Raw genomic sequence first — 13,743 nt, 5'->3', positions numbered from 1 at the left:
TTATGGCGAAATATGATTTTTGTTCTGACTTTCTCTGTTTTTCATCACAGTACTTTGTCGGACAAAGGGAAGATATAACTATGATCTCTGGAAAATTGTGATGGCATTGTTTAATCAGCAATGAAAATAATGATTGATTGCAGCTGTAAATAATAAACATACATTTGATTTGCTGCAGAGTTAGATGTGATATCATAATTTTTTTAGGTACATTTACATCTTTATTTCCTGTGGTCATTCAAGCTTAAATTATTTGTGTGTGAGTGAGTGTGTGTGTGCGCTTGAAACATTTACGGACAGATCTACAGCATCAAAGCCTGAATCTACTAAATTCTGTGGGCAGAGATCCAGATTTAGGGATGAGAAGTACAGCACAGTGCACACTGCCCAGGAGAAGTGTGCTGAAGCTAGGTCACGAACTGACTGGTGATGGCCCGAGGGTCTGCAGGGAGGTGTCTGGTCACATCACATATAAATCACCTGGTCACATACACAAAGCTTTGTTTAGCCAGAGTGATGGGTTCAGTCTCTGAGGACAGTGTGAGATACAGAAACACATATTATGCACACACATATACACAGGCACAAATGCACTAGTTAGAAAAATGAGAGCATGGACAAAGCTCCAGTGAGAGTTGGAGGGATCTCTGGCTGTGGACAGTCAGCCTGTGTGGCAGCTGAGCAGGACATCAGGTCCCTTTGGAGGCTGATAACTAAAACTAGGTCTGAGTGCAGTTTTATGTCATTAGGGGGTGGGCATCATCATCATCATCATCACCACAAATATCATTATCATTACATGCTGGAAAATTTTAACTGTCAAAATAACGACAGCAACAGTCTGTCTGACTGTGCCACAAAACAAACAAATAAAAAGTAGCTTCATGAAGAACATGAAAACTCCTGCTGCCACTGTACCTTCTGTCCTTTAGTAGTAGTAGGTTACACTTAATCTTTAGCACAGTTTCAGTCTTTGACTGACAAAATAACATTGTTTTTGTTCTAAATAGTCCAAATGCAATTTTATTCCAATTGTTTGCAAAGTATTGGACTTAAAATGGAACAATTATGATGCTGTGGTCACCTGGCTGCACACAGAGCTGCACAGACAGATTCATAAATCAATCTCATTACTCAACACAAGCTATTCACACACACAGACAAGACAACATGTCACAAACTTATATAGAGGTGACACACACACACAGAGGCGTGGCAGGCAGCAACAGTCCAATCAAAGCCTGATTGATTTTCAGAGCTCTCTGGGAACTCTGTTCAGTCAATAAGGGACTCTGTTAGACAACTGAAGACATGATGGATCTACCATACATCTTGACTTACAGTGTTACAGCTGCCTTTCACTGGACTAGAGCGTAAAATGTGTATGTCTGTACATTTTCTAAGCTCTAGAGAGGCAGTAAGATTGCTCACTTAAATGAACCGTTAGTTTGATCGAGAGAATGCGATTTCACTTTGACATTTGCAAAAGACAGGTAGAAAACACACACATTAGCATTTATAAGCCTCCTATACAAACTTTGCTAAGCCATAGCACCAATTATCCATTTCATGTTTCCCTCGTCGCTTGACTGTAAAGAAAAAGTGATTGGTATAAAGGAACATCTAAGGTCTCTATTGAAAGTTATGATACAGGACATATATGTTTTTCACATGAGCATAACCCCAGGTCTTGATGAAGCCCCCTGAGCGCAGTTGGGTGAACCCTGGCAGGAAATTCTTCAGTGAATATGTTAAAAATCAAATACCAGTTGTTGTTATTCATAGCAGAGCTGCTTAGCATGTTGTAGAGCAGGAAGAGGCTCACTGAAGTATTTGGCCAGCGCTGTAGGAACTAGCCTGCATTTGTGGCTGTTTCTGTCATCATGTCAAATGTAATATTCTCTCTGTGTGCGTGGGGCTGATAAATTAATAATAGCATGTATTTGAGGAGCTTTCTTAGAACCCGCTACTGACACGTCACTCAGCCTCTGCTCCGTACTCTTTTTCCTCTCTCTGCTGACGTCACACCTTACAGCACTCATCTGTCTTTCCCTCTTCTCTCCTCTTCAGTGTTCATCTCTTTCTGTTGTCGATCTGAAGGGCTGGATTGGAAACGTTTGGACAACTCAATATCTTACTTTGCATATGAACTGCGTGGGAGCTTCTTCTCCACACAGTGCCTCTTTCCCCTTGCATCTAAATGGCTCTCTTCTGCCCTGCAAGCTACAGAAAAGTAGGGCAGATGCCTCATTTAACACTTGGATGCGATCATTACACACTGTATACATTATACAACAACAAAAAAGCAGCTACTATCCAATAAAGGTGGCGTTAAGCTGCAGCTAGGTGCATAAAAAGCTAGTAATGTGTGATGCGACAGTATGTTAACATATAAAAAGCCCCCAGTTTTTCGCTCTAATGTCTGACTACTGTATGTGGCTGAAAAGCGTGCTAAAAGGCACGTTTTACATTTTGCACCTATAGGAGGAAGAATTTCCCAAACACAAAAGACATGGCAGGCTTCCACGCTGAATTTATGTGTCTCTATGTTCGCTTGCTTCCACACATCTCCACACATGTCCAAGGGTGTGCTGGCATGCTTGACTTTCTTTTTGCCAAGATGCTGCGTGGAAAGCCCCCAGTTCATGGCACACTCAGTCAGTCCCAGATAGGAGGAGAAGCGACCAACAGCAGATTAAATTATACAGGAGAAACCAGAAATAGCTCTAGTGCCGAAGCCGCGTGGACACGACACTAGAACACGGCGATGTGAGTTGCCACGGAGCAGTCAACTAGATTAGCCTCGCTCGGATCACAGGATGGAGCCAACTACTGTAGATTTGCCTGTCATACGGCTCCTGAATGCACGATGGGATGAATGAGAAAGGGGCTGGACATAGTTGACCTTTAGTGGCCAAACAATGAAAAATGTTAGTAGAGGAAACTGGTTAGCACTGCATTAGCCCTGTGTACGTTTTGACCCAGTATCCTCCTAAAACACGTGACATTCTGTAACTTTCTGCCATAACACACATACATACAAGAGTGTGGTACACAACAGTTGTGCTGCTGTCCTGTTGGACTCAAAGGGGAACATTTCACCATAAAGTCTCCTCTTTCACACATAAACCCATAACACATGAACCCAATGGACAACATAAAAGAAGGTGACAAAACACCTGATAAACCTGTGAGCAGACACAAAGGCCTCAAGCACCTTTCCCTAATTGATTAATTAAATTAAAAAATCCCAAACATCTTTTCTCCATTACGATGCTGGACCAACTTTCAGAGTTTCTCATCCTTGTCTAAATTTCTTACCCAAAACATACACGACAGGCAAACCCAGGTCCTGGCCCTCCCTGCCAGAGCAGAGGGCAGATTCAGAGAGACAGAAGGCATCTTGAGAAAAGTGCAGCTCTAAGGCTCTCCAGGCTCACGGCAGAGATCCACAGTATTTCCAGAAACTCCCAGCGGTTCCACGCAGGCTTTGGTGACACAGATCCATGCCAGATGTGCGAGGTGAACAGAGGGTGGGGAGGGGAACACTGCTCTGGTTTTTTCTTTCTGATGGCCTTAGTCCTTAGTCAGTCTCCCTCATCTGAGCTCCCTCCCTCTTATTCTTGCTTGTTCTACCTCTTCCAGCCTTGCTCCTTTACGCTCTCTCTCGTTCAGTCACTCACCACTGTCTTCCTCTCTGTCCCTCTTGAAGTGTGGAATAAAGTAAAGGGGGGAGGTGAGTTTTGGTCTCCCTCCTCTCCCCTCTCCTCAAATGATCCTTGTTAGCCCCTCCTTTGCCTTCTTTACCTCTTTCACTCACACACAGTCACACACTCTATTCATTGACCACCCTCCACCCCTTTGGCTTCCTTGCATTGCATACCTCACCTCTCTTTCCCTCTACCTCTCTTCTGCGAGCATGCTTGCTCATGTCTGCACTAATGTCACTTCAATTTTTCATTGGCAACCACTTCCTGTTTCCAGATCTCCTCTACTTCATCAAAATAACTGCAGGACTCACCAGCTGCATGATGCAGCACAGTGGCCTAACAAAGAAACAGGTACTTGCTGCAGAGGTTGATGAGATTAGAAAACACAGAGTTAATCTCTGTGGTATACAAATGTTGCACATGTAACCTAATGCACATGCTCAAAGAAAAGTTATACCTTCAGAAAGGTAGAACATATGCAAGAGACAAAGGTAATCTCATAGCTTTATTCATTTATTATTCCTGTCTGCTTAACTGCTCATGTCTGAGTTTATTCAAGTTCATTTCGTACATTTAAAATTCAGCATCAGGCTGAATGGAAAAGTACCCTAGTGAAAGTGATCCATATAGGCTACAATGCAGCCTTTGAGTTCTCTGATCCTAAAGTTTCATAAACTAAAAATGCACATATGCATTTCCAAGCCCATGTGTGAGGGATTGCTATAAGCATGTGTACATCTATATCAAGTACAGCACTGAATCAACATTATATCAGTGGTGTGGGTGCATTACATCACTCCACAGCCAGATCCATAAAGGGCTAAGAGCCAATTCATTTTGAGAAAACACCCTCTATTGATTCCTGCTGCAGTCTATCACTTCCACTGTAACAGTTACCTCAATCCTTAGGCAAGCCTGACACATAATCTGTTTGTGTGTGTGTGAGTGTATTCGGGTGTGTGCCTGTCTCTGTGTGTAATATTAACATAATAAGAGCACATAACGTGCGGACACATTGGGGAAACACAGCTGGCTGTGCTGTAGTAGCCATGTTATGTCCTGAACTGTTTTTTTAATGGATTCGGGTCCTGTGTTTGATACATGACAGCCACTATTTCCCTGAAACCAAGTGGTCTAAACTGGGTTGCTAGCAGCCTCTAGTGGCTTCCAACCAACCCTCAGACACCCTCTGCAGGCTAACAGCAAGGATGCTTTTGTACATGTGCATATAAAGCTCGTCTACACATCTCAAGTTCCTGTTTTCTCTCTGGGTGCAGCCGGAATGGCAAGTGAAGTGATACTTTTCTACCTGCAAAAAGCATTGATTTTGGGGCTGTTAGTGGGAGTGGTGTATTTTCTCAGTACAACATTTTTGCACAGTGAGGTCAGGTTCTCATTCCCTTATTCCCAATACAACACGCTGAAGCTCACTGAAAACACACAGGCAGGCAGGCAGGCAGGCAGGCAGGCACAAGAACACACACTTTCCTCACCACAGAATTTTACTTATGTAAAACTGTCCATTAAAGTCTAGATTAACAATGTTTGCATTATGGGGATACTCTCACGTGCTGTACATGCAGAGAGAGAGAGAGTGACATCTGATCACCAGCTCCAACAACACAAACAAAACCCAGACGTGAAGTTTAAATATTTTGGTTATACTTGATATCTATCTTAAATAAAAACTACGATAGAAGAAGAAAAATAAGTAGAAAAGGAAGAAGCAGAAGAAGAAGAAAGCTAAATCGAAGATAAGTATTCCACACACACTGGGCAGTCTCCTCTTCTGTCGCCGGAGAATCTATCACATTAAAGCTTTAATGCTAGAATAACACAGCATCCATCATGCTAAATGCCGGCCAGAGTACAGTGAACCATTCAGGGCAGAAGTCTGCAATTCTCTGGGTGCGGTACCTGCACACCATTCGCTGCAACTGGCCAAGATTTGTGGAGGGTAGGTTGGGAAAGTGTGATAAATACACAAGCAGTGAATGAGGTTTTCATGCATATGCTGGAGAGGCAATCTAGAGGGAGAGAATAAGGAGCCATTCAGTGGACAGGTTTCCCATCACCCTCTTCTCTTTTGGCTGTCTGCAAGACAGCAGGATGTAAATTTACAGCACGACCGGACATTAGTTAAATGAATAGGGAGGTGAGTAAACAGCAAATGCAGAGGAGAGGAGACATGAGCAAAAGAGGACATAAAACAGATAAGAAAATTAGATGAGATAGACGTAAAGGAACAGAAAGGAAAACAGAAAAGAGAATACATGAGGAATGAGAACAGCACAAAGAGGAAAAGACAAGACAGGAGATACAGTGAAGAGGAGATGAAGAGCACAAAGACAAGTAGAGAGAGAATAAAAGACAAAGTCATGAGGGCAGGAGATGAAATGACTCGAGGAAATCCACTGAAAGACAAGGAAAGTGGAGAGAAATATAACAAGATAAACAGAGAAGAAGAGAAATCAGAATGACAAGGAGATAAAATACATAGATAAGAGAAGAGAGAGAGAAGATGAGGGGGTTACCCTTCTATAACACCACAATAGTATCACCATAGTAACACACGGAGAAAACCTCTTTATCATCGCCCTGCCTACCTCTCTGTTTCATTTTCTACCACATATTCACCGTCAAACACACCTTACCAACAATATTCCCAGCACATCTCCTGCAGTCTGCCGGTCCTATCGTGTGGGGACTGCGTGAGCCGCGTTGCCATGGAAACTGAACACCTCACAGCAATCCTTGGAGGGAAGACATCAGACAGAGAGCCTTACCTCTCCACTTTCACCTCCCAGTCGGTCACGTGACCAGCTCTAGTGCTGCAGCTGGAGCAGTAGAGCAGCAGCCGACTGAATGACTGAATGAATCAAGTGCACTGCAAAAAGTGAGCTAACATGCAGTTTACAGTACAATTTGTCTAATCAAACAGGACAGGGCCAATAACGAGCTCCAACATAAAGATTACAAAATTCACAAAACCCGCTGCAATGGTTAAAGTGCAGAACTGCTGACTACTTAACAAATATACTGTCAATAGTCCAACTGCTGTTGCAACAACTGGCTTAACTACTAGTCTTTTTAGGAATGAGTGTCTGTGTCCAGAACCGAGACACATTTAGATGGGATTTTGGAAAATACTTAAAACAAGAACAATAATACTGCAGGCTTGAAAAATGAGTTCTGAAATCTTCGCAGTGGCTCAAAAAATGATGGCGGTGATGTGAATGTATAAGGAACGAGACAGAGCCATTCGATATCAATGCATTAACAATGGACAACGTCATGTGTCCCATTTTCCAGTGTAGGTAAAATAGTGGATGAACTGTCTATAAAGATAGAGCCGGGGTCAAATAAAAAAATTCGAGAAAACCAAGACTGAAGAAAAAAAGGATAAGCTGAGTAAAACTGTGACCGAACGAACACAATGAGCAGGACATTCATTGTATGGGGCTGAGGCGAGATATATAACGAGTGTGTGTGTCTGCTCGGGCTCTCACACACATTACACACATACTGTACAACAGAGTGCGACAGGGGAGTGTGGTGGAATTGAGCGCGGCTGTAGAGATAAGGAGCTGCGGCAATGGGGTGGGGGGGGTTGGGGGTTTTTGCTGCTGGTCTTGGTGCTGGTGGGAGGGAGTTGGGGCTTGAAGACACAGGCGGCTGCAGCACTGCACGCTACGGCGTCACCACAAGCAAAAATCCCACCATCCACCAGACTTTTCTTTTTTTAACACCACCACACGTAGTCGAGAGAGAGCTACAGCACTGCAACACTCAAGTTTCAAACCTTTCGGCTGATATTATGTCAGGTTTGATACTTTTCGTGATGTGAAATGAGTATGAAAATTAGGGATATGAGGGCTTGGGGAAAGTCCCAAAGATGTTTATGCTTCATAATAGTCTTCGCACTAGAGGACAGATTATTTTTAAAAACTGCTGAGGATGCAGTGCATTACGCTGATTTGTTCTGTGTTCCTGCCTTAGGAAAACTGCTCTAGAGGTGCTTGTGCCATTTAAAAATGAGGGGAAAGAAATCCCCTCCAAAATTAATGCCACCCATCACCATTCATCAGAGCATCACCTCAGGCACTGTTTCTCGTGTCCTCATATGTGCACAAGTTGGAGTGTGTCAGAGGAAACAGTGCCATTTCAACATACCGTAGTTGTTACACATGATTGATTATCCACTAGAGAAAAGCATCAAAAGAAAAAAAAGATTGCAGTCCAGGTTTGGCTATTAACATTTGCTCTGGGAAAACACACAAAGAAACAAACTGTGTGCATTCATCTCATACCATTCAATGAACTCTGGTTGGCCTTTCTTGCTCACACACATGTGCTATACTACCATCGCGACATGGCGCAGGGATGAAAGATTCATCAAAAACGAACAAATACAGCTTGACATGCAATGGAAGGAGATGGATGAGGAAAACCAAGATTGGCATTGCGCAAATCCTTAATGATGGTGCATTACAATTCTGCAGTTGTCAAAGCAAGGTGACCCTATGTATCAAGAGAAACTATCCACCTATCCAGGTGGTTGCTGCAAGTGCCTTGCTCTAATGTTAATATCCAAAATCTGATCTTCATGGTTCCCCACCATCTTTATCTGGAGCAGGCTCATGGAGACCACTTGGAGATGTAACACTGACCTTGACTCAACCAACAGAGGGCCGCCAACCAGTTCAAAGCTCATGGTCCATGACCAGTCACCAAGCTCATTTTTAGAGCTACGTCATTTGGTGGTTTAGGTAAAGCTGGCTGTATGCATGTAATGGTTGAGTGGTTTGATTAGGAACGAGGCCCATCCTGATGTATATTTCACGCAGGATGAGAATTCCAGATTTTTTATGGTATTTATGGTGGAAGAACGTCACTCGCATTGGATGAAGGTAGATATGACAGACAACGTGCGGATGTCATCCTCAAAGTCCATTCAGTCCTTCCTCAGTCTCCTATTTCCCACCAACACCCCCTCCCCCCTTCGCAAAGTCTTACCTTGTCTCGCTTGGCCCCCCGCAGAGGAAAGAAGCAGGCGAAGAGGAACTTGCCCCAGCTAATGACAGCAGCAAGGCACCAGTTGAGGCGAGCCATGCCTGCGTCTGTCCCGTATTGTCTGCCAGCCTCTTATTTCCCCCCTTGGCTCTGGGATAGGATCCTGCAACCCCCGAAAAAGAACGATGTCAAGCAAAAAAAGACCCCGTTGAGACAGGGGTCCCTCTTGTTTTAGCCCGTGGAGCAGAAATTAATTAAAAACCTTCCTTCAATTTAGGCAACGACTGAGGATTTATTTTCCTTTCAGCTTTTTTTTTTGGCAATTTTGGCCCAGTCTGGCTGTGTGTCTGCAGTTCCAATTTATGGGGGAATAAGGGGGGCCGGTGTGAAGCTACTGGCATCCCACAAACAGGCTAGACCTTTGGAGGGTCTTAAGGGACCCAGTGCATCAACAACCTAAAACTGTTTTCCTGTCTTTCCATTCGCCTTTCTCTCTCTTTCGTTCCCTCCCGTCTCCACAGCCCAGTGTAGATGAGTCAGTCCTCAAAGTGTGATGAGCACCGTCGGCTGCATAATGCGAAGAGCCTGTCGCTGATCGAGGACACCGTTACACATACACATACGCACATTGGCATGCCCACACTCACTGTCTCTCTCACACACACACACACACACACATTCATGCATGCGTACGCTCGCCTGCAAAAAACGCTGTCCTGGCACATACATCCACAGGCAGAAGAGCCCCCCTCTCATCACACGGCTCCCCTCCAGGCTCAGGATCCCCGGTGCTTCACGCTCACACACTCAGCTCACACACACTGGTCTCTCTCTCTCTCTCTCTCTCTCTCTCTGTGCTGCTCTCTCACACACATGCACCGATGCTGCAGCACTTACTCAGCCAGCGCGGGAGGAGGGGAGCAAAAGAGTGAGGAGGGGGGAGAAAGGGAGAAATGACTGGGAACAGAATGGTTGAAAGAGAAAGAAAAAAAAAAAAGACGGAAAACAGAAGAGGTTTCTAATGAGAATGGCAGATTGAGCGTGCTCACACTGTGTTTACATTTCAGAGCTGAAGCCAGTGTCACTGAAGGGAAGCTGGTGATGTGCGTGTGAACGAAAGTGCGCATCAAGTAGTGATCGCTGAGAGAGGTGGAGGAGCAACAGAATGAAATGAAACAGTGAATGGACGAGTCAAGATGGACGAGTGAGAGAAATCAGGAGAGGGGAATGACAAAAAGGCAGACAGCAAGTGGCAGAAGTACGCAAGACAGGAGGGGAGACACTATTAGTAAAGACACACACACTATAGCATGCGCAATATATACACACACAATCGGTCGCGCAGCAGTCGTCACGGTGCGAGGCTGATACAAGGCAGGCACAGAGCGAGATGATTGTAGTGTGTGTGGAATTGGGTCGAAGGGAGAGAAGGAGGGAGAAGATAAAGAGAGGACAGAGGATGGCAAAAGAGGAGAGGAGCAGGGTGTTGAATCGTTATGTCTTGGGTGATTATTTCCCTCTCTCTCACACACACACACACACACACACACACGACTGCAGGTTGTGCACAGGCTCGTTCACTGTGCTGCAGTCTCTCTACGCTTCAGTGGGAGCACATTTTCACTGCAGAACGCTTTTCTCTGCTACCCCACCACCACACGCACACCCCAGCCTCCCCTTTTTTCCCAACCCCTCCCACCCAGCACACCACCGCCACACCAACGCAATCACAACACATCAAAGCAATGAGCGAAGGAGATAAAGTGTGGAGAGGATGCTGCTCTGTCAACCAAAGCTAGCTTAGCCCGGAGGGTGGCGGGTGGGGGGTGCGGGAGAGGTGGTGGTGAGGGGGCGTCATATGAAAATGTGCTGGCTATAAAAATATAAATCTTTCTATTGATAGAGAACTGCCACCATTGGGACTACTCTTCATTTTATGGCAGTACATGTTCTGTTATCTGCTATTCAGCATACACGCTGACATACTGTATATATGTCAGGTACCTCAAGGGATATTTTGTGTCTGTGGTACTGTAGATAGAAGATACCAAGTTCAAAAAAGTAGGTACATGACTTTATTTGAGCCTATTAACTACTTCTTCCCTACAAAACTAAACTCCTCGTCATCCAGAAAATTCTCCAGCGTAGTTTTGTGTCTGATTGCTTACACAATTGGACAAAGTCAAATGTCAGAGTAATCACTAACGTACTGAGCACAACGCCAACTTTCTCCTACAGCGTAGGTGGGAAAGTCCAGAAAAAATAACAATAAAAAGTCACAAAAGTCTCCCAGTGCCTCTCGAGGTGGTTTAATAGAGAGAACCAGAGTATTGACAGCACAAGGAGTCAACACCTATCACAACCACTGAACACCGTAATGTCACTGGTGGTACGACAGGATGCACTGAAAGCATGACTGGGATGATAAATGACATCTCTTGCAGCAGCTGTGAGGAACACTACATTGGTCAAATGGCAGGTACCCTGGGGTTAGACGCTGATAGTGTACCAGAAGAAAGTAACATCAGCTATTTGCACACAACAGACAACAGCTGATCATGTGGCATCAAGCAAGAGTTAGCCTCACCTCACCTGTTATCACATGACCAAAGTCTAGTAATAAACTATAATGATGACACCTGAGCAAGTTCTACCTGAGGAACAAAGCCAGTTGATATGTTCTTTAGCTCTGTAGCTCAGTGGAGGTTTAGCAGTTTCTACATTTACCACAAAGCGTTTCAGTTTACTCAGTAAATTGGTTCAATAAGTCATTTTTCATGGCTGTGGAGCATTTGCTGAGTCTGCTGTTGGAGGAAAGAACAACAGTATCTTCCATTTATGTTACGTTGATGTATGATGTCAGTATGAAGCTGATGCAAAACGGCAGCTCTAAAGAAAGAACCCTTCACTGCCTGATGATGATGGACCAACACCAGAACCTGACATACATCCTTGATGCTTTAGATCTAGATGCTTTGGCTGGAAAAAAACTCTTTGCAACATCACAGTTTTCTGTGCTCTGTTTGGCTCCAGGTCTGCAGGAATATGAGAAAATCAGCCCAGAAATGCAAACCAGACAGTGTATTTCTTCTTTCTGTCCCACATTACTGATGATTTCCCGTGGACCTGCTGCTTCCCTTTGCCAGGGCTGCAGCACATTTATACATGTTTTTACAAATCTTCATAAAACTATTTAAAATACAAACAAATGAAGCATTTAAAAAGAATGTAGTAAAACTATGCAGCCTGGGAAGTTATTTTTTAGACAAAATATCAGGTCATGCCCATTTTTTCTAGTGACATTTTTAGTAACTTCAGCACAGATGAACGAGGAGCATGTTTTTGCACAGCACAGTTTTCTACAGCAGTGTGTACTGTACATCTCAGTGTGAAACTGGGCATGTGTCCCACTCTCTTGGCAATGCGCTGACCTTTCTCATTAGGCATAAGCAACTTGCATAATCACTGCTGACTTGTATTGACTGGCCTGTCATACTGCCTATCTGTTTGACTGGAATCCCTGTGAAAAAGTGCAAGCTGCCAAAAAAACTTCCCACTCAATGGCTTTTACTTGTCATCCGCGGATCTACAGCAGGATCTACCATTTTTCATCAAGGGTGCAATAACAAGGACTTCACTGTTGACTAGATTCTAGCATTTTCTCGTACATTAAGAGTTTTCTACTAAATGTGTCTAATTATATTCATCAGATGTGTCTCCTTCTGTACCAATTGCTTGACTTATTCACATTCAGACAAAACCTAAGTAAATCTAATTAGAGGTAATGTTTTCACAAAATAAACAAACAAAAAAAACATCATGAATGTTTTATACATGCACGGAATATTTTCTATTTTCCTTTGTTAATTCAAATTATGTCTAATGATAGATTAATGGAGTTAAACACATTTGTTCCCAGTTTGATAAGATTACATACAAATGTTGAGGATTTTTGTTTGGCCTGACTCTCTGATACAATCTCCGTTTGGAATTAGACATAATTCTGTTTGTTTACATCTATCTGCCTTTTTTGTTATACTAGCAATATAAAGTAGTTTCTATTCTGGGAGTAATAAAACACCTGCTACTACAACAACACGTTTAACACTTCCTCATGGCTGAGTAGGAAATTCTTAGCAGAAAATGCTCCCCGTACTTTATTTAAAGGAGTAGTTCCAAATGTGTGGGATTATGTTTTTTTTTATGTCTCCGTGCTAATTTAGCCTAGCATACAGACTTGAAACAGGGGGAAACAACTAGACTCTGTCCAAAGGTAACAAGCACCTGTTTCTCACTTGATGTCTCAGCTAAACTTATTTTTCCTTACATTTCATGCAGCTGATAAATCGATTTATTAACAGAACAATGAGACATGCTCAAGGACAATTTCAAATGACAGACTCAAAATGTAACCTTCCGGTGCTGAAAAGTCCCATTCAAGCACTTAATCAAAAATAATTAGCAAAAACAGCTTACCAGTGATGTCACACATGCACATGATGGAAACTTGTTCATTTTGGTGACTGACAGCGGGACAAACTGGTGCACAACCTGCAAGAGAAACAATATACAGAATTTAGTTTCCTGCACCAGCATCCCATTCACATTCAGCGCACAGAGTGTGCACTGTACTGAGCAGACAACAGATTAGGTCCCATCACACACCTCATCATTCACCAACACGCAGACTCATCTGCCTTCCATTTCTCTCCCACTCGTCCTTACAGTCTCTCTCTTTTTTTACTTTCACCTTCCTCCATTTTAACTTAAATTAAAGTTCTCTCTCCTTTTTTTTTTTTACCATGTTTTCTTTCTGCCTCAGAATTAAAACCACAACACACAGTGTTTGTGCTTTCAAATGTATCTTAAAGATTAAATGAATTGTTAGTTTGAACATTGTTGGTACTGAAAAGATCAATCTCCTGCTGTGAAACACAGACATGGAACATCAGCATAACCCCCCCCATGCTCTCGCACTGTATGAATACCAGGCCTGACTCCTGAATATATGATGCCATAC

At 43.4% G+C, this 13,743-nt stretch overlaps 1 protein-coding gene across 5 annotated transcripts in view; it reads right to left on the bottom strand.

Annotated features, from left to right (window-relative positions):
* tns1a (tensin 1a) overlaps nt 1-8,886 on the bottom strand; it is a 72,606-nt gene extending 63,720 nt beyond the window's left edge. For 2 of the 5 annotated variants that reach the window (XM_026361608.1, XM_026361611.1), the window contains exon 1: nt 8,727-8,883. In XM_026361608.1, the coding sequence (XP_026217393.1) occupies nt 8,727-8,822 (96 nt within the window). In that variant the 5' untranslated portion in view covers nt 8,823-8,883. Of the gene's footprint in view, nt 1-3,321; nt 3,418-8,726 lie in introns of those variants that run through there. The other 3 variants (XM_026361612.1, XM_026361610.1, XM_026361609.1) reach the window with 3 other exon arrangements.
* Nucleotides 8,887-13,743: the final 4,857 nt, after the last annotated feature.

Source organism: Anabas testudineus, chromosome 2 (genome assembly GCF_900324465.2).
Source record: "Anabas testudineus chromosome 2, fAnaTes1.2, whole genome shotgun sequence".
Lineage (NCBI taxonomy): Eukaryota > Metazoa > Chordata > Actinopteri > Anabantiformes > Anabantidae > Anabas > Anabas testudineus.
Note: the sequence above shows the minus strand (reverse complement) of the source record. Positions and strands in the feature narration are given on the sequence as shown.